The following is a 22,792-nucleotide window of genomic DNA, read 5'->3' on the forward strand; positions in this document are numbered from 1 at the left end:
AAAGATGAGATAACACTGTATGTCTTATAATATGACATGAAAAAATAGTAGGATGACATCACAAACATTGTGCTAATAAATTTAACAACCAGGTTAAAAATGAACAATATTCATTTAAAATAAAAAAGCAGCATTTACAATTGCACTGATCTCAAACACTAACAAAGTAATGCTAAAAGTTCTCCAACCTAGGCTTCAACAGTCTATGAACAGAGAACTTCCAGATGCTTAACCTGGATTTAGAAAAGGCAGAGGAAGCAGAGACCAAACTGCCAACATCCACTGGATCACAGAAAAAGCAAGAGAATTCCAGAAAAATGTCTTCATTGACTACACTAAAGCCTTTGACTGTGTGGATCACAACAAACTGTGGAACAGTCTTCAAGAGATGGGAATACCAGACAACCTGACCTGCCTCCTGAGAAATCTGTATGCAGGTCAAGAAGCAACAGATAGAACTGGACATTGAACAGCTGACTGGTTCCAAATCGGGAAAAGAGTATGTCAAGGCTGTATATTGTCACCCTGCTTATTTAACTTTATGCAGAGTACATCTATGTGAAATGCCAGGGTGGATGAAGCACAAGTTGGAATCAAGATTTCTGGGAGAAATATCAAAAATCTCAGATATGCAGATGACACCATCCTTATGGCAGAAAGCAAAGAGAACCTAAAGAGCCTGTTGATGAAAGTGAAAGAGGAGAGTGAAAAAGCTGGCTTAAAACTCAACATTCACAAAATGAAGATCAAGGGATCTGGTCCCATCACTTCACGGCAAATAGATGGGGAAAAAATGGAAACAGTGACAGACTTTATTTTCTTGGACTCCAAAATCATTGCAGATGGTGATTGCAGCCATGAAATTCAAAGATTCTCGCTGCTCGGAAGAAAAGCTATGGCCATCCAAGCTGCTGCTGCAGCTGCTAAGTCACTTCAGTTGTGTTAGACTCTGTGTGACCCTATGAGCAGCAGCCCACGAGGCTCCTCTGTCTACGGGATTCTCTAGGCAAGAATACTGGAGTGGGTTGCTATTTCCTTCCCCATCTGTGACTATAGTCTAGAAAAAGAAAGTGAAGTCGCTTAGTTGTGTCCGACTCTTTGTGACCCCATGAACTGTAGCCTACCAGGTTCCTCCATCTATAGGATTTTCCAGGCAAGAGTACTGGAGTGGGTTGCCATTTCCTTCTTCAGACCAACCTAGATAGCATATTAAAAAGCAGAGACATTACTTTGCCAATAAAGGTCTGTCTAGTCAAAGCTATGGTTTTTCCAGTAGTCAGGTATGCATGTGAGAGTTGGACCATGAAGAAAGCTGAGTGCAGAACAATTGATACATTTGAACTGTGGTGTGTTGGAGAAGACTCTTCAGAATCCCTTGGACTGCAAGGAGATCAAACCAGTCAACCCTAAGGGAAGTCAGTCCTGAATATTCATTGGAAGGACTGATATTGAAGCTGAAGCTCCAATACTTTGGCCACCTGATGTGAAGAACTGAGTCATTAAAAATACCCTGATGCTGGGAAAGATTGAAGGCAAGAGGAGAAGGGGACAACAGAGGATGAGATAGTTGGATGGCATCACTGACTCGACAGATATGAGTTTGAACAAGCTCCTGGAATTGGTGATGGATAGGGAAGCCTGGTGTGCTGCAGTCCATGGGTTCGCGAGGAGTCAGACACAACTGAGTGACTGAACTGAACTGAACAAAGAAAAACATGAGTAGAAATAAATATGTGAATAGCCTTATATATTTTAAGAAATAATGTGCATAATTTTAAAACTTAGAATAGTCCATACCAGTTGTCTTTACTGGTGAAATTAAAAAATTAAGAAATTATACTGCTTTTATACAACATTAACTAGATTATAGAAAAAAGTTATACACTGTAATTCATTTTTAAGGATAAGATAACCTTAATTAAAGGACTTCCCAGGTGGCACAGTAGTGAAGAATCTGTCTGCCAATGCAGGAGTTGCAAGACATAGAGATTCTATCCCTGTGTCCAGAAGATTCCCTAGAGTAGGGAATGGCAAGCTACTCCTGTATTATTGCCTGGGAAAGCCCATGGACAGGGGAGGCTGGTAAGTTGCAGTCCATGGGGTGGAAAACAGTAGGATAGACCTAAACACACACACACATACATGCACACAAATCTGTGATAAAATATCTAATGAGACTATTTCAAGGATGGATTTATGTATGCTCATATTTCTTATGGTCACAGAATTCTCAGTAAAAGTTATAAACTGAATGTAATAACGCCTGCACACACACACACAAGCACACACATTACAGAATTTTTTGGTTTACTTAAGGAAATCTAAATGTGATTATCTCTGTGGAGAAATAATAATCTTCTATTAAAAGGGAACCTACTCTATTATAAGGGAAGGTGTCTATAAAATCTTACAGTTAACATCATATACATGATGGTCTTTCTTCCTGAAGTCCCTAATGAGGCATGATGCCCCCTATTGTCCTTTACACTTGATTTTGAATGTGATGCACTAGCCAGCAAAACAAAGCAGGACAAGAAAATATTTAACAATTGGAAGTGTAACTTCATTCCTAATAATATGATTGTGTACAATTAAGACCTGAAATAATCCAGAAATAAATTATAATTTGTATAAGTGCATTTATCAAGGTCATTGTTTACATAGTTCACAAAAATAAAGAGACTTCTTTATATCAGCAATAAATTAGAAAAAGAAATTTTAAGACACCATTTACAACAGAACTAAGAAACATGAAATGTTTAAGAATGTGTCCAGTAAAATATGTGCAGGACCATGGAATAAAAAAACACTGCAAAGCATTGCTAGGAGGAATCATGGAAATATTTAACAAATTCAAAAAGAATTCTTATTGTAAGATTGGAGGAATTGATATTGATGATAGTGATTTCTCTTCAAATTTATCATTTCCAGATGCAATCCCAATGTGTATGAATTCATCCTCAAACAAACATAGAGTTATAAAATAGAAGGGAATTTTACTAGCTTTTCAGAAAAGTGTGTATATTCTACTTTCTTACTATACCAAACTTGAAAAGTGAAAACTTCTAATAGTTGCATTGCTGCTGCTGCTGCTGCTAAGTCACTTCAGTCCTGTCTGACTCTATGTGACCCCATAGACGGCAGTCCACCAGGCTTCGTCATCCCTGGGATTCTCCAGGCAAGAACACTGGAGTGGGTTGCCATGTCCTTCTCCAATGCATGAAAGTGAAAAGTGAAAGTGAAGTCGCTCAGTTGTGTCCGACTCTTTGCGACCCCATGGACTGCAGCCCACCAGCCTCCTCTGTCCTTGGGATTCTCCAGGCAAGAGTACTGGAGTGGGGTGCCATTGCCTTCTCCGAATAGTTGCATTGCTAATTGTAAAACCAAAATTAGTGGATTATGTATATCTTATTATGCTAAAACCCACTGGTCTATATCACACTTGAAGTGTACCTTTTGCATGCATATAATTTTCTAATTGCTGGTGCTGTTTCACTGAATTATGCAGTTTCTAAATATTGACATTTGTCATTATAAAAGACCATAACCTTATATTCATTAATATCATCACTAATATCATCAGAAAAGTAGTGGAAAAATGAAGTCTCTATGGATGGTAAAATTTTCCAAAATTGTAGTTTTCACTTGAAAGATTTAAATTCAGTTGTTTTCCTTGGAGTAACAGGCATACCTCACTCACTTTTAAGAAAACATCTGCCAAATACCCAAGCCTGAAAAACCGTGGTTTGTCTGTCATTTGTTCTCTCAAGTAAAAACGCTTTCTCTGGTAAATGTGACTAGTCAATCTGTAATGCAAACAATCACAGAAGTGTTTTCCTTGAGAATCTATAGTAATGGAGAATATATTGTGATTATGCATAAAAGGTGCTTATGAATGCTCTCCGTTTGTCACACAATATTAGAGGAATGTTCAGAGGTTAAAATTCAACAAATTTAGTAGTTTTTTACTTCTTTACTAAAGACCTCCTTAAATGAAGCTGTTGAGTACATGATGGTGAATAATACAATGACCAAAAGCTTTGATTTAAACTAGACGTCCAGCAGTTTCATATACAATTGCTTTTACCCGATCAATGCAAATATCAACACAATATAAAAGACAAATAAAGTCTACTTATTATTAAGAATTTGTTGACCTTATAGACACCATTAAAAATATTTTAGAGATCTCCCAAGATCTGCCAACTGCATTTGGAAAGCTTATAGTTTGAACTAGTTGACAAATAATAAACATAAAAATTTTAACATTTTAATAGTAATGAAAAATTCAGTATTATGAAGTCACACACAAAAACACACACTATAGTCTAGCGTAACAAACCTAGATGCGAGTTTTCTATGGTAAATATTGACAAGTAAATCCATGGTAAAGAATCCGCCTGCAATGCAGGAGACCTGGGTTCGATCCCTGGGTTGGGAAGATCCCCTGGAGGAGGGCATGGCAACCCACACCAGTATTCTTGCCTAGAGAATCCCCATGGACAGAGGAGCCTGGTGGGCTAGAATCCATGAGGTCACAGAGTCGGACATGACTGGATGACTAAGCACAACTTGCATACACAATCAAAAGAAAAGTCTGCCCAACTGAGGTTTATTTGGAAGAAGGCAAACTAAATTTATCCATGTGATTATTATACTAAACAAAGAAATAAAAACACATCACAACTAACTGAGGAAGAATCTTTAACACTAAATACTCCTTCTTCAAAAATGTACTTCAGAATAAAATTTAGTATCAGTTTTAAGAAATTTTCTAGCAGTAATTTATAAAAAACTTAATATATAAAGCGACTCATTAGAAGCAAATCCATTATATTTGATAATAAAAAAAGTTTTATTGCTGTTAGATTACAATAGTGAAATACCTGAGACAAAGAGTAATAGTCTTTATTTTTTAAAAGTCAGTAAATAAAGTAAAGAACAAAATAACAAAGGCATGTTTACTACACTCTTAAAAACAAACAAAAAAAAAACTATGTAAAAAATAGGTGTCAAGTTAATGAGTTCTTTCCAGTACACTGAAAGTATAAATGATTTAACAAAACTGAATGACACACAGAAATTGCAATAAATAGATAGCTGTTTCTTTTAAAGTCAAATTGCATTCAATTTACTCTTTATTAAATCCAAATCAACATACCCCTTTTAACCTGAAAGTTACTCTCCTGCAAAAGCAGACCCTAAATTTTATCTAGAAATATAAGTTAACCAAGTGCATGAATCTATTTTAATGTTTTGGAACAATGGCCATAGGACTTTAAATATACATACACACATACATAAAAGGTGATAATGGCAAAAGAACAACAACAAAATAACATTAGAGGAAATAGATGGTTGATGGTTTGATTATTGCTGCATCACCAGCACACAGAATAGTATCTGTTATATATTCCAGGCTCAACAAACATTGTTGATTGAATGAATGCATGGATAATGTAATTCTCATTATAATAACATAGGATGTGTGCAAGTGCGTGAGGAGTGACTCTTTGATACATTTGAAATACCCCATTAGGAACAGTGTTACTTGGAAGATTTATTCCAAGTTTTTCTTAAAAAGAAGTAGGGAAGAATATAAAGGGACTTTTGCTGTTTTAAACCTTTTTATAGACTGTACTCCATATAAGTTATTTAAAAATAATGGTTATATTTCTCTCTGCTATATAATATATCTTGTTGTTTATTTATTTTATACATAGTAGTGTGTATCTCTTAATGCCCTTATCTTACCCTTACCTCTCTTCCCTTTGCTACCTGGTAAGGAAACAGTGTCAGACTTTATTTTGGGGGGCTCCAAAATCACTGCAGATGGTGATTGCAGCCATGAAATTAAAAGATGCTTACTCCTTGGAAAGAAAGTTATGACCAACCTAGATAGAATATTAAAAAGCAAAGACATTACTTTGCCAACAAAGGTCCATCTGGTCAAGGCTATGGTTTTTCCAGTGGCCATGTATGGATGTGAGAATTGGGCTGTGAAGAAAGCTGAGCGCCGAAAAATTGATGCTTTTGAACTATGGTGTTGGAGAAGACTCTTGAGAGTCCCTTGGACTGCAAGGAGATCCAACCAGTCCATCCTAAAGGAGATCAGTCCTGGGTGTTCATTGGAAGGACTGATGTTGAAGCGGAAACTCCAATACTTTGGCCACCTCATGCAAAGTGTTGACTCGTTGGAAAAGACCCTGATGCTGGCAGAGATTGAGGGCAGGAGGAGAAGGGGACGACAGAGGATGAGATGGCTGGATGGCATCACCGACTCAATGGGCATGAGTTTGAGTAAACTCTGGGAGTTGGTGATGGACAGGGAGGCCTGGCGTGCTGTGATTCATGGGGTCACAGAGTCGGACACGACTGAGCGACTGAACTGAACTGAACCACTAGCGGTGGGTTTCCCTGGTGGTTCAGTGGTAAAGAATCTGCCTGCCCATGCAGGAGAGGTGACTTTGATCCCTTGGTTGAGAAGATCCCCCGGAGAAGAAAATGGAAACCCATTTGAGTATTCTTGTCTGGGAAATCCCATGGACAGAGAAACCTAGAGGGGTGAGAGTCCATGGGGTGACAAAAGAGTTGGATACAACTTAGTGTCTAAACAACCACCCCTAGCTGTATGTTTCAGTTTTGCTATGTCTGTCATGTGTTTTCTCTCAGATTTTTCATATGAATGTCAACTACAAAGGAACATTTTAGAAAATGAGTTCATTTTGGGGCAATTTTGCCTTACAAAATATCAAGCCATACTACGAGGCTGTTAAATTCGGCTCACTGTGATATTGGGCCATTGGCTTAAGAAATGAAACACCTGTAATCAAAATGGATGAAGGAAAAAGAATAAAGCCACTCTTTAAGCAATGCCCTCCACTTTATTTCTGAGAAGGGTAAAACCTGACTATTGTCCAAGTTACAATAGTGACCAAACACCTCCTTTTCCTGGCCAATGAGTATTTCCTGCTTCTTTACCAGTTTCAACCCTGGCGTTGATACTGTCTTTATTCTTGTGTTTGTGTGTGCCCATTCTCTCGGTTGTGTCTGGCTTTTTATGATCGCACGAACTGTAGCCTGCCAGGCTCCTCTGTCCATGAAATTTGTCAGGCAAGGATACTGGAATGGGTTGCCATTTCCTTCTCCAGGGGATCTTCCTGACCCAAGGATCAACCTGTGTCTCCTGCATTTGACAGGAAGATTCCTTACCACTGTGCCCCCTGGGAAGCCCCTTTCTGCTTCTAGATAAGAATTATTAAAATACCCCATCATAGATGAACTCCTGGTTTCTGACAGCATCTAGTCTTGCAAAGTCCAGACTCTTTAAACCCTCCCCAAATTACCTAAGCCTCAATCCTCTAATTACATACTCTCATGGAGGTGTATACAGTTCCCCATGGCATTTGTTTTCCTTTGCAGAAACTATTAATAAACCCAGCTTGTTCAGTTCAGATGTGTCCCAGGTCGATTTTGGGAGAATGGTATTGGCACCTATATTTTTGTAAATATCCCCCATTTTATACAAGTGTAAGCTCTGTTTTTGCACTGACACACATATGCAGGTGTGTGCATTTATTTATTACTGTATTCACATATACAGTTATGAGTAATAAATGCTAGGATAAATATCCCACAAAGTATGGAGGTGTACATTTCTGGAAAAAAGTCTGTAACTTTTAAAAAGCAATAAAATATGAGTAAAATATTGATAACATAGTCTTGGCATGTTGGAGGTCTTGGTAATGAGATATAAAATGCAATAGTCATAAAGGAAGAAGAAAATTGCAAATTACAAGAAATGACAGATACCATTAATAAGACAAACAATAGAGTTTAAGGAAAAGTTATTAACATAGGAGAAAAAGGGTAGTCGGAGATTTTTAAAAAGCCACTCCTATTTAAAGGGGGAAAAAGGAAAATGAATAAACAAAAATTCTTATGCAAAATGGTGAAAATTGTGAGAAGAAATGATTATGCATAAACAAAATTTTACAAAATGCAAAATCATTTTCAAAAACACTAGTAATCAGAGAACTAATAATAAAAATAAGACACTATTAGCAAGTTACCTTGTTATAAATTAAACTGATTTCTCATAACTAGTTTTGACAAACATTGTTTGGTCATGCATCCTTATTTCCTTTTTGTGAAAGAATATATACATGCACATACACTCATGTAATGATATTGAACTTTGGAACATTAAACACTGAAATAGAGTACAGAAAAAAGTTATATGCTTTAACTCATTTTTTAAGGATAAGATAGCCAGTGAGAACCTCAGGAAACTGCAAAGTATGATCACAACTTCAGAGTTTACTCCATGTTTTCTACATTATTTCTATGATGGGGATATTTACAAATACATATCTATTTGCATAAACATAAGAAAAATTAGAAACATTTGAAAAATTTTAAATGAAGAAGAATCTTATTAAGGACAAAATCTTTAAAACTTGATTTTTGAGTAAATGGAAGACATTTAATTTAACAAGTTTTAAAGAATATAAAAACATTAAAGAATATATAAATTATACAAATACAATGCATTTAATTGAAAATTTTTTGGTTAACATTATTTAAAATTATCATCTAATTTGAATAACAGTTGACTGCCATTTACCTTGTAAAAATATATATGTCAAAATGTCCTTTTTTCAATGCATTTCCATTATATAGTAAAATGTGGCACATGACTCCTATATTAAATAGATTTTTATTATACATATATAGCCTAACTTTTCTCTAGCTTTATTCATAAAGGAAAATTTTAGTAAACAAGTCACTAAAAAGACAGCTGGAAAGTTTTCTTTTGGAAATTCAAATGTTACATTTCCATTTTCATGTTATATTTATGTCCAGGTTATATCCAAATTAATTATAATTTCCGTGTTATAATTCCAATTTATTAATTAATTACCACATATTTTAAATATTGAATGCAAATGATCAACTGTTATTTTAGATATTATTGATTTAGTTCTTATAGTTGCATGTACCTTTGAGAATTCTAGAAATAGTAAAATAATAAAGCTTCACTAAACATAAGTATATTACATAGTTGAAAAGTTGAATACAATAGAGTACTAAGTAGAAGCTGAGAAACAAGACCTATTAAGTGGTGGAACTAAAAAGGTATTTCTTCTTATGAAATTTTAGGAATGTCAGTTTAAGAATTGCTGTGATTATAATACATGTAAACTGAAAGGCCTAGTAGAGTGTGCTTCTGGATCATGCTGTACGTCAAAATGTGAGGTGAGTTTCCAACGTTTATGTTGATGATTGAACTGTGATAATAGAATGCTATATGAATTGAATTAATGCAGAATTGACAGACTTTGGAAAAAATTCAGTGGAACAAGGCAGAGAGTGCATAAACAACCATGGACATTAAGGACAAATATGATGAGATAAAGAACACATCTAAGGTTAATACTGATTCTTCCATTATGTTAAAACCTCAGTTTGCCATCTTCTAATTTATCTGATAAAGAGTAGAATAAACATATACACTCCTAAACAAAACAAAAAAAAGATCAGCTCTCAAAGCAATTGTAAAGTCAAATGACTAACGGGAAAAAAAAAAAACAGGCATAGGAGACAAAATGTGAAACAAAGTGTGTGAAAGTGAACGTCGCTGAGTTGTGTCAAATTCTTTGCGACCCTGTATCAGTTCAGTTCAGTTCAGTTTGGGTCAGTCGCTAAGTCATGTTCAACTCTTTGCGACCCCATGGACTGCAGCATGCCAGGCCTCCTTGTCCATCACCAACTCCCGGAATTGACTCAAACTCATGTCCATTGAGTTAGTGATGCCATCCAACCATTGTATCGTCTGTCCTCCCCTTCTCCTCCCGCCTTCAATCTTTCCCAGCATCAGGGTCTTTTCAAATGAGTCAGTTCTTCGCGTCACATGGCCAGAGTATTGGAGTTTCAGCTTCAGCATCAGTCCTTCCAATGCATAGTCAGAACTGATTTCCTTTAGGATGGACTGGTTGAATCTCCTTGCAGTCCAAGAGATTCTCAAGAGTCTTCTCCAACATCATAGTTCAAAAGCATCAATTCTTTGGTGCTCAGCTTTGTTTATAGTCCAACTCTCACATCCATGCATGACTACTAGAAAAAACATAGCTTTGACTAGATGGACATTTATCAGCAAATTAATGTCTCTGCTTTTGAATATGCTGTCTAGGTTGGTCATAACTTTCCTTCCTAGGAGCAAGTGTCTTAATTCATGGCTGCAGTCACCACTGCAGTGACTTTTGAGCCACCAAAAATAAAGTCTGTCTCTGTTTCCACTGTTTCCCCATCTATTTGCCATGAAGTGATGGAACCAGATGCCGCGATCTTAGTTTTCTGAAATGTTCGCTTTTAAGCCAACTTTTTCACTCTCCTCTTTCACTTTCATCAAGAGGTTTTTTAGTTCTTCTTCACTTTCTGCCATAAGGGTGGTGTTATCTGCATATCTGAGGTTATTGATATTTCTCCCAGTAACCTTTATTCTAGCTTGTGCTTCCTCCAGCCCAGAGTTTCTCATGATGTACTCTGCATATAAGTAAAATAAGCAGGGTGACATTATACAGCCATGATGTACTCCTTTCCTGATTTGGAAAGAGTCTGCTGTTCCATGTCCAGTTCTAACTGTTGCTTCCTGACCTGCCTACAGATTTCTCAAGAGGCAGGTCAGGTAGTCAGGTATTCCCATCTCTTTAAGAATTTTCCAGTTTGTTGTGGGTCACACAGTCAAAGGGCTTTGGCATAGTCAATAAAGCAGAAGTAGGTGTTTTTCTGAAACTCTTATCCTTTTTTAATGATTCAATGAATGTTGGAACTTGATCTCTGGTTCCTCTTCCTTTTCTAAATCCAGCTTGACATCTGAAAGCTCACAGTTCATGAACTGTTGAAGCCTAGCTTGGAGAACTTTGAGCATTAGTTTGCTAGCTTGTGAGATGAGTGCAATAGTGTGGTCGTTTGAGCATTCTTTGGCATTGCCTTTCTTTGGAGTTGGAATGAAAAGTGACCTTTTCCAATGCTGTGGCCACTGCTGAGTTTTCCAAATTTGCTGGCATATTGAGTGCAGCACTTTCACAGCATCATCTATCAGGATTTGAAATAGCTCAACTGGAATTCCATCACCTCTACTAGTTTTGTTCATAGTAATGCTTCCTAAGGCCCACTTGACTTCACATTCCACGATGTCTGGCTTTAGGTGAGTGGTCACACCATCGTGATTATCTGGGTCACGAAGAACTTTTTTGTATAGTTCTTCTGTGTATTCTTGCCACCTCTTCTTAATATCTTTTGCTTCTGTTAGATCCATAACATTTCTGTCCTTTTTTGTGCCCATCTTTGCATGAAATGTTCCCTTGATATCTCTAATTTTCTTGAAGAGGTCTCTAGTCTTTCCCATTCTCTTGTTTACCTCTATTTCTTTGCATTGATCACTGAGGAAGGCTTTCTTATCTTTCCTAGCTATTCTTTGGAACTCTGCATTCAAATGGGTGTATCTTTCTTTTTCTACTTTGCCTTTCACTTCTCTTCTATCCACAGTTATTTGTAAGGCCTCCTCAGACAACCATTTTGCCTTTTTGCATTTCTTTTCCCTGGGGATGGTCTTGATCCCTGCCTTCTGTACAATGTCACAAACCTCCATTCAAATATCTTCAGGCACTCTGTCTAACATATCTAATCTCTTGATTCTATTTGTCACTTCCACTGTGTAATCATAAGGAATTTGATTTAGATCACACCTGAATGGTCTAGTGGTTTTCCCTAACTTTCTTCAATTTAAGTCTGAATTTGGCAATAAGGAGTTCATGGTCTGTGCCACAGTCAGCTCCTGGTCTTGTTTTTGCTGACTGTATAGACCTTCTACATCTTTGGCTGCATAGAATATAATCAATCTGATTTTGGTATTGACCATCTAGTGACATCCATGTTTAGTGTATTCTCTTGTGTTGTTGGAAGAGAGTTTTTGCTATGATCAGTGCATTCTCTTGGCAAAACTCTTATTAGCCTTTTCCCTGCTTCATTCTGTACTCCAAGGCCAAATTTGCATTTTACTCCAGGTATTTTTGACTTCCTACTTTTGCATTCCAGTCTCTTATAATGAAAAGGATATCTTTTTTGAGTGTTAGTTCTAGAAGGTCTTGTAGGTCTTCATAGAACTGTTCAACTTCAGCTTCTTCAGCATTACTGGTCAGGGCATAGACTTGGATTACTGTAATACTGAATGGTTTGCCTTGGAAACGAGCAGAGATCATTCTGCAGTTTTTCAGATAACATCCAAGTACTGCATTTCGGATTCTTTTGTTGACTATGATGGCTACTCCATTTCTTCTAAGGGATTCTTGCCCACAGTAATAGATAGGTCATCTGAGTTAAATTCACCCATTCTAGTTCATTTTATTTTGCTGATTCCTAAAATATCGATGTGCACTCTTGCCATCTCCTGTTTGACCACTTCCAATTTGCCTTGATTCATGGACCTAACATTCCAGGCGCCTATGCAATATTGCTCTTTACAGCATCGGACTTTACTTCCATCACCAGTCGCATCCACAACTGGGTGTTGTTTTTGCTTGGCTCCTTCTCTTCTTTCTGGAGTTATTTCTCCACTGTTCTCCAGTAGCATATTTAGCACCTACCTACCTGGGGAGTTCATCTTTCAGTGTCCCATCTTTTTGCCTTTTCATACTGTTCATGGAGTTCTCAAGGCAAGAATCCTGAACCTTGTCTGTACCAGGCCCTGTATATTCCATGGAATTCTCCAGGCCAGAATACAGGAGTGGGTAGGTAGCTTTTCCCTTCTACAAGAGATCTTCCCAACCCAGGGATCAAATCCAGGTCTCCCACACTGCAGGCAGATTCTTTACCAGCTTAGCCACAAGGGAAGTCCAAATGTGTAGGGTAGCAAAAATACAAAGAATCCTCACACATTAATAAATCAAACTTGAGTCACACACCACACACAAAAACACACACACAGTGGCAAATGGAGTAACCAAGCAATTTACAGCAATGAAAAGTATAATTGTTCAGTGTGTGCACTGATCATCTGTAGTAATTAAGATAAACACAAATAAAATGATAACACAATATTATAGAGCAGTTATCCAATAGCAATTTTAAAAGCAATGCCAGATATTATCTAAGGAATGGGACTAAAGATATTTTTTGCAGAGTGGTTTTGGAAATTTGAATTACTTTAATCCCTTTCCTGAGCAATTTTTGAATATTTTGAATAGAGTATAAATTATTAAGTTAATTGATCATTATGAGTTTATGTCTTACGTATATACCCTAGAAACATGACCATGTGTGGAAAGCTCAGGAAAAAAAAGTATTAATTACAGGATATCTGACTCTTTGCAATCCCATGAACTGCAGCGTGCCAAGCCTCCCTGTCCATCACCAACTCCCAGAGCTTGCTTGAACTCATGTCCATTGAGTCGGTGATGCCTTCCAACCATCTCATCCTCTGTTGTCCCCTTCTCCTCCTGCCTATAACCTTTCCAGCATCAGGGTCTTTTCTAAGGAATCAGTTCTTCACGTCAGGTGGCTAAAGTATTGGATCTTCAGTTTCAGCACCAGTCCTCCCAATGACTATTCAGGATTGATTTTCTTTCGGATTGACTGGTTTGATATCCTTGCAGTCCAAGGGACTCTCAAAAGTCTTATCCAACACCACAGTTCCTAGCATTATGCATTTGAGCTTCATTTATGTTGTGTTTATCAGTAAGTCATTCCTTTTTTATTGTTGAATTGTATTGCAAGCAATACTAGGATGTACCACTGTTTATTAATACAGTTCCCAGTTAAGGGCCATTTGGTTCATTTTCCATTGGGGTGGTGAAAATATAGCTGCTATAAAAATATTCATAAGCAGATTTTGCATGAATATTAGGATTTTTTCACTTAGATAACTATAAATGAAATTGCTGGTTCATACAGTAAGTGTATATGGAGTTTTATAGGAAACTGTAAACAAATATTCCAAACTAGCTATACTATTTTGAATTTCCAGTAGCTATTTATGAGCTTTGCAATTGATCTGCAAACAAAATATAGATTCCAAAACTGGACAACATGGTTTGATTTTTTTCATTGCTACTGGTTTATTATTTAACCTTAAAAATAATTTTACTATTAATAGTTTCTCTGAGTTTACAGATCGTTGATCAATCAGAGTTTCATTTCATATAATACACCACTTCATGTATAGAGATGGACCTTATATAAAAGAACATCTCTCTCATATTATAAACACAAAATATTTTGTTACTTGTTTTGCTTTATATAGTCTTATTTTTTAGAGCAATTAAGATGAGGAAAGCAGAATTTTGCAATTAACATCTTTTATTCCATTTCTGGGTCTCTTTATTTTCTTCTGTAAATTTCTGCTCACTACCATGCTCTTTATATCTGAAGACTTCCCTTTACTATTCCTTGTAATTTATATCTGCTGAAATCAATTCTGTTAATTATCATTTTCCTGGGCAAGTCTTTATTTCACAGTCGTTATTGAAATATATATTTCCTAAAAATGGAATTCTAGGTTGAAAGAGTTTCTTTTTCATACAGTCCTTTATAAGATGCCATTTCATTCATTTATTGCTCATCTTTGTCTCAGTCTGTTAAATATTAAGTCAATGAAACTAGATTGTAGAGTGTGTGTGTCACTTTAACATGCATAGAATGTCTGGCCACGGTGAACTTCATCATAGAAAGCAACGATGCCTGATTAAGTCAACAGGGAATAAAGCTGTGATCATAAATGTACTCTTTATCTGAGCTATACAAAGAGGACTTTTAGCTCGCAAATGATAAATGTAATGGTGATGATGACAACAATGATAATAGCTACTTCATATATTGTTTACCATATATTGTTCAAAGCACTTGTTACATTAATTCAGTTTAATACTTACAAGAACCTTACAAAAGAATGATTATTATCCCAAGTTTACAAATGAGGAATTATGTGTCTCATTCACACAAATAAGTTAGTAAACATCCAAGAGGGATATTAAAACCAGGAAGCTTTTTTTAAAAAATTATATTTGACTACAGTTGATTTACGATGTTGTACTAGTTTGGGGCATACAGCTAAGGGATTCAGTTATACAAATTATATATGCATAATTATTTTCCCATTCAGGTTATTACAGAATGTTGAGGAGAGTTCCCTGTGCTATACAGTAGGTCTTTGTTGGTTATCTATTTTTACATATAGTGGCGTATATGAAACCAGGGAGTTTGTCTCCTGGGTATCTATCTCCAAGAAGAAAATGGTAGAGGCAATGTTTCTCCAATTTTGAGGAGCAAGTATGTTTCTTCTGTCTCCATCCAAATGCTGGTTAGTCTGGTGGTCTTCTGATGTAAAACATAAAACTCTGGTGGAGGATCCTTTTAGCCTTTGAGACAGTTACTTTTCCTCAGGCTTCATCATGAATGCTCTGCTTGCCTTTTCCTTTGGAGGACTCAGCAGTAGGACTCTGTAATCCTCTCTAGTATCAATATGGTAAGTTCCCTATGTGTGAACCTTCAAGTTGCAAACGGTCAAACATGACAAATGTGCATTTGCTTCCCCAAGGAGCCAGAACCTGTGGTATTAATATCAAGTATGACTGAAACATCACCTTCCATCTCATTCCTGATGATCCTTCAGCTCTACCATCTCTCAGCTGGTCTCCCTCCTCCAGTTGGTAATTCTTGCCTGTTCACTCGATGCCAGCCCCTGGATACCAGCTGTTGTGCCGTACTACTGTACTTTCCAAGATATTATACAATTCAAAATGTTTATTGCTTTTTTATGTATTGTTTATGTGAAAAGGACAATAAATCTCTTACAGTATGGTGCCATACAGCCAATTGTGTTAGTTAAGTACCTAGACTAACTTTGTTGGATTTATGAACAAATCAGATTTCCAAATGGAGTAGAATGCGTGGATACGTAGGGGACTCGCTGTAATCAGGCACATCTCATTTTCTTTTCAGTAAGGAATTGAGAATAGTGACCCATGGAACATGATTTTCATTCTCCTCCTAGATATCAGTAGCAGGCACTCCCTGTAGAAAGAGTGTGGATCCGGAGTGTGATTTTACCGAGTATTGCAATGGGACTTCCAGTGATTGCGTTCCTGACACATATGCCATGAATGGACAGTCGTGCAGGTCGGGGACTGCATATTGTTACAATGGACGATGCCAAATTACTGACAACCAGTGTGCCAAGGCATTTGGAAAAGGTACTACTCTTTTTTTGTATATTTCTCTTTTTCTTGTCTTTGATGAAGCAGTGAAAATTAATAATTTTATTAAGCCTCAATTTCTGGGTACATTTCTTCTTAATATTCTGCATGATCCTTGGGGAGGATATTTAAAGCAGTTGCATACCAGAGGACACAGTAAAGAACTTCTACAACTGGTTGATTTGTGAACTGAACTAGCCACTTTTGACATGGAACACCATTTTTACTTAAAATAATGATTGAGACAAATGATGTTGATTAAGAAGATGTATTTGGAAGACATCAAAAATGAATGAAGTGAGCATGTCATTTCAAGGAAAATAACTGGCCAAATCTGTTGCTAAGGACAAAACTCAAAACTTTTCAACTAAAACTTTGGGTTTTAGAAACGTTATCTGCCTCTGTGACTTGACAGCTTCCCCCCACACTTAAAGTCACGTGTAAAAATTTAAATTAAAATTAACATTAGTATTGGGGCTTCTCTGGTGGCTAAGATGGTAAAGAATCCACCTGCAATGCAGGAGACCCAGGTTTGATCCCTGGGTGAGGAAGGTGCCCTGGAGAAGAACACATCAACCCACTGCAGTATTCATTCTTGTCTGGATAATTCCACGGATAGAGGAGCCTGGCGGGCTACAGTAGATGGTATGGCAAAGAGTCAGGGATAACTGAGTGACTAACACACACAATATTAGTATTAATATGATTGTTACCTCGAACTCTTTATAAGTAGATTGCTTCTCTCCATTTTGTTTCCTTTCTCTTCTGGGGAACATATTCCTTCTTTGCCTCATTTTGCCTGATTCTCTATTTACATTTCTATGTATTACGTGGGTTGGGGGCTTCCCAGGTGGCGCTAGTGGTAAAGAACCCGCCTGCCAATGCAGGAGACATAAGAGATGCAAGTTCAGCCCCTGGGTCGGGAAGATCCCCTGGTGGAGGGCATGACAACCCACTCCAGTATTCTTGCCTGGAGAATCCCATGGACAGGAGCCTGGCGGGCTACAGTCCATAAGTTTGCAAAGAGTCGGACATGACTTAGCACGCAGCACACTTCAGGTGGGCTGATTTCATTTTATAGCGCACTTTCTATGGAACCCAGTGGCACCCTCCTCTCCATTCTCCAGAGCTGTGGGCTCAATGGGTACCCTTGATGTTGACTGCAGGGCCTGCAGGGTCCTGGGTCTGGTGTGGGCCCACTGATGGAAGTTGCCAGATCCCAGGGCACCTGTGCAGGAGGCTGGAGGGCCCTGCCTTGTATATTTATCTTAAATTTGGATCCCTCTCTAGGATGTAATAGATATCACACAACTCTAGAAGTGGAAGGACTGAATCACAAGGTCAGTGAAGATTAAATTTGAATGAATGAAGATTAGTTTTTGTAGGAGTATTTCAGATTTTCAGGATAGTATTGTACATTCCTTTTCTTATGCTTTGATTTTTGCTTTGGATCTTAGTTTCCTAGACAGAAAGATTCATATTTACAGCTCAAATTAGGAACTATATTTATGTATATAGAGATTGGAATGGCAAGTTAGTAGATTCCAAAATTTTGCTGAACTTCCTCTTACTTTACCGTTCATAACCTAATTTTAATGGCCTGAACCTTAAAAAGTTCAGAATGAACTTCATTCTGAAAACATAGAATCCTATTTCCTCACTGAAGAACTGATAGGGTAACAGTAGTCTTAGGCACCTGTTTAAAATTTGTTTTCATACTTCACTTTTTAAACAATTTTTGAGAATAATTCACATGACTAGTACATATATCCCTCCTTTTCAGAGAGTGGTTTTTCATAATACCCCACTATGATTTTATGTTTTTAAAGAAGTAAATTAAATTTAGAATAGATCAAAATTACTCAGTGACATTCAAATAAAATCATTTGCTAATTGAGTAAAAGTAGCAGAACACCAAATTTCAGTTATTTGCCCAGTTATTTGTCCAAATTACACAGTACCTGGCTCATGTTGTCTTCCTAATTATTTTTTTTAATTTCCTGTAAGTTTTTTTTTTAATCTTCCTAATTATTTGAAACTCATCTTTAGTAACAAATTTCAGGTTAGGTGGCAACCAAAATTCCAGAGCTACAGCGCTTTCATCTTGCATGAATCACAGATCAGTGCTATTTTCTCTATGCTGTGTTTTCAAGATGTTGCTTTTTACTTGGTTCTTTGTTTTTATTTTTAAAGTGCTCATTTGTATTTGAAAATATTATTTGTCTTTGCCACAGTAACTTTTGACCAATGTTTAATGCATCACTTAAAATTAAATTAAATAATTTACTTGTTACTTACTTACCCTCTGTAACATCCAATAAGTAGAATCTAGGACAAGATCTTTTTATATTTTTAAAATTTTTTCTATAGAGAACCAACAGTTCAATTTTATTCAGAGCAAAGAAAAAGGAAACTTGTGATCATACTAGAAGAAACTGAGCCATAAGTTTGGAATCTCTACTGAAACTACACACGCAATGAGGACAAAATTCTGCTAATACAGTTGATTCGCTGCTGCATTTATTGTCTGTTTCTCTAATATTACAATTATAAACAAAACAGTGCAACTAGTATTTGGCACACAATTTCACTTCTCTTCACATGGCTGGTTCACTTTGCATACCTGGTTTTCCCCTTCTTCAGTAAAATCACTTTTGATATTTAATGTCTTTCAAATCTCTTCAGTTTTCCCCTTGATCATATTGACAACAGCCTTGCGGGTAACATCAAGCAAATCTTTGATTTCTAAGTAGTTTGCTGCTCCTGTAAGATCAAATCATGTTCCTTGGTCAACTTTCAGGAAGTTGTTCAGATATTCAGAGATATCATCTGCTCATTTTTCTTTGTATTCATTGTCCTCAGGATGATGAGGATTGTCCTTGTGATGGGTGTGCCACTGAATGACCACTTTTTGTTTTTTTTTAAATACTGCTGCATTAGCATTTGACAAAGGGGCAGGATTATCATCTATTTCATTGTCTATTCCCAAATCTGCCTTTAGTGACACTTGGATAGCTTTCACTCTCTTTTACTAGTGACCATAGCATAGTTTTCTTTCAACATTAACTTGATGAACAGCAAATTCCAATTTGAATGATAGTCATAGACTGTTTTGTAATTTCAGCATCAACTTTGATTATCTATCAGACCTCTGCAACCCCTACCTCAAAAGCTTGGCTCCATCTCCACAAAGCAGAAATGGGAGACCGGCTGCCATACTCCCTGGACTGAAAGAGTCCTTACCACACTCTTTTTAATTAAATGAACCTTTAACACCAAGCCGAGTTACTTAACATTTGACATCTTCTTGAGTTCTAATGAAAACAAGGATGCTTAGTAAAGATGTAACCACTCGTGCATTTCCTCTTGGAATATACACTCTAATAGCTCCACAAAACTTATTCAATTGGGTCAAAAATCGATCTTCTGATGTAGTTTATTCATTTCTTCATTCATTTATTCATCTTCTATTCATTTAATTCAGACTTAAATTGAAAAAAATAGGAAAAACCATTAGACCATTCAGGTATGACCTAATTCAAATTCCTTATGATTGTATAGTGGACATGAGAAATAGATTTAAGGGATTAGATCTGATAGACAGAGTACCTGAAGAACTATGGATGGAGGTTTGTGGCATCGTATAGGAGGCAAGGATCAAGAACATCCCCAAGGAAAAGAAATGTAAAAAGGCAAAAATGTTGTCTGAGGAGGCCTTGCAAATAGCTGTGAAAAAAAGAGAAGTGAAAGGCAAAGGAAAAAGAAAACTTATACCCATTTGAATGCAGAGTTCCAAAGAATAGCTAGGAGAGATAAGAAAGCCTTCCTCAGTGATCAATGCAAAGAAATAGAGGAAAACAATAGAATGGGAAAGACTAGAGTTCTCTTCAAGAAAATGAGATACCAAGGGAATATTTCATGCCAAGATGGGCACAAAAAAGAAAAGAAATGGTATAAAATAAAGAAAGCAAAAGATGTTAAGAAGAGGTGACAAGAATTCACAGAAGAACTACTCAAAAAGATCTTCAAAACTCATAATCACAATGATCACTGACCTAGACGAGACTAGATCAGACCAGACTAGATCCTGGAATGTGAAGTTAAGTGGGTTTAGGAAGCATTACTATGAACAAAGCTAGTGCAGGTGATGGAATTCCAGCCAGTTGAGTTATTTCAAATCCTAAAAGATGATGCTGTGATAGTGCTGCACTCAATATGCCAGCAAGTTTGGAAAACAAAGCAGTTCCCGCAGGACCAGAAAAGGTCAGTTTTCATTCCAATCCCAAAGAAAGGCAATGCCAAAGAATGCTCAAGTTATAGTGCAATTGCACTCATCTCACACGGTAGCAAAGTAATGTTCAAAATTCTCCAAGCCAGGCTTCAACAGTACTTGAACCATGAACTTTCAGATGTTCAAGCCAGATTTAGAAAAGGCAGAGAAACCAGAGATCAAATTGCCAGCATCTGTTGGATCATTGAAAAAACAAGAGAGTTCCAGAAAAAATATTTACTTCTGCTTTATTGACTATGCCAAAACATTTCACTGTGTGAACCATAAGAAACTGTGGAAAATTCTTAAAGAGTTGGGAATACCAGACCATCTGATCTGCCTCTTGAGAAATCTGTATGCAGATCAAGAAGCAACAGTTAGAACTGGACACAGAACAAACGACTGATTCCAAATAGGAAAAGGAGTACATCAAGGCTGTATAATGTCACCCTGCTTATTTTACTTACATGCAGAGTACATCTTGAGAAGCTCTGGGCTGGAGGAAGAACAAGCTGGAATCAAGACTGCCAAGAGAAATATCAATAACCTCATATATGCAGATAACACCACCCTCATGGCAGAAAGTGAAGAAGAACTAAAGAACCTCTTGATGAAAGTGAAAGAGGAGAGTGGAAAAGTTGGCTTGAAATTGAACATTCAAAAAACTAAGATCATGGCATCTTGTCCCATCACTTCATGGCAAATAGATGGGGAAACAGTGGAAACAGTGATAGACTTTATTTTTTGGAATCCAAAATCACTGCAGATGGTGACTGCAGCCATGAATTAAAAGACGCTTACTCCTTGGAAGGAAAGTTATGACCAACCTAGACAGCATATTAAAAAGCAGAGACATAAAAATAAATAAATAAATAAAAAGCAGAGACATTACTTTGCCAACAAAGGTCCATCTAGTCAAGGCTATTTTTCCAGTAGTCATGTATGGATGTGAGAGTTGGACTATAAAGAAAGCTGAGCGCTGAAGATTGATGCTTTTGAACTGTGGTGTTGGAGAAGACTCTTGAGAGTCCCTTGGACTGTAAGGAGATCCATCCAATCCATCCTAAAGGAAATCAGTCCTGAATATGCATTGGAAGGACTGATACTGAAGCTGAAACTCCAATACTTTGGCCACCTGATTGAAGACCTGATTAATTTGAAAAGACCCTGATGCTGGGAAAGATTGAAGGCAGGAGGAGAAGGGGACGACAGAGGATGAGATCATTGGATGGCCTCACCAACTCAATGGACATGTGTTTGAGGAAACTGCGGGAGTTGGTGAATGACAGGGAGACCTGTCGTGCTGCAGTCCATGGGATCACAAAGAGTCGGACATGACTGAGCAGCTGAACTGAACTGAACTGAACTGATTCATTTACTTGGTTCTTATCTCGAGCAGGCATTTTTCTTGTTGTTGTTGCCAAAAACTATAGGGCAAAAAGCAGTTCTTATAGTAGCCTACTATATGAGGCATACAGATTAACAAAAATTGCTTACATTCTGCATTATTTCTTTAAGTAAAATGAAACTTTTAAAGCATCTGTAGAGTCAATCATATTCATCATATTTGCCAATTAAATATATATATAGTGAGAATGTATGTGCACAGGGCTGATAATATTCAAGTTGGACACATGTGCATGGTTACTGTACTCACAGATCTTAGAGTCAAGAGACAAAGACAGTAAATACATATATGCCAAAGAAACATAAAGCTCCTAATTGTACAAAGTGCAGTTAAAGGAAAGAAACTAGAATGTTGAAAGGAAAATCAGTTGTAGTGGACAAGAAAAATACTGCTGAGTGTCATCAGAGGGCCTCCAGCTGTCAACTCACCCACTTGTTCTCCACAGCTAGCTGGTCGTAGTGGGTGAAATCTTTGCTGGGCCTGCATCTTAGTTTGATTTCTTCTCTGCTCCCTCCTGTCACTTTCCTCTCACTTCCCGATGGTCTGGATGATCTGATCACTAATAGTTTGCCTATTGTACCTCATCCAGAGGCTGACTTCTGGAGGCTCCAGCCACTAACTCTTGTTACTGACAGCAGTGTGAGAAAATCCAAGATACATTTTCAGAATGACATAACTCACTAACAGGTAATCGATGAACACCTCATCACTGGCGGAAACTGACAATGTGCTCACAGAATGAACAGGGATAGAATGCTAGTGACAGGGTATACCTCGCATCAGCTGGTATGAGTGAACTGTATGGGGAAATAGTAATTACCAGGGCGATGGGACTGGATCACTATTACAAAGCAACATTGG

At 37.2% G+C, this 22,792-nt stretch overlaps 1 protein-coding gene across 1 annotated transcript in view; it reads left to right on the forward strand.

Annotated features, from left to right (window-relative positions):
- Window positions 1-22,792, forward strand: part of LOC136176389 (disintegrin and metalloproteinase domain-containing protein 18-like) — a 101,483-nt gene that overhangs the window by 32,256 nt on the left and 46,435 nt on the right. Inside the window, exons 15-16 of the mRNA XM_065946539.1 lie at window positions 9,163-9,258; window positions 16,052-16,250. Coding sequence (XP_065802611.1) covers window positions 9,163-9,258; window positions 16,052-16,250 — 295 coding nt within the window. The remainder of the gene's footprint in view (window positions 1-9,162; window positions 9,259-16,051; window positions 16,251-22,792) is intronic.

The sequence above is a fragment of the Muntiacus reevesi genome, chromosome 10 (genome assembly GCF_963930625.1).
Source record: "Muntiacus reevesi chromosome 10, mMunRee1.1, whole genome shotgun sequence".
NCBI lineage: Eukaryota > Metazoa > Chordata > Mammalia > Artiodactyla > Cervidae > Muntiacus > Muntiacus reevesi.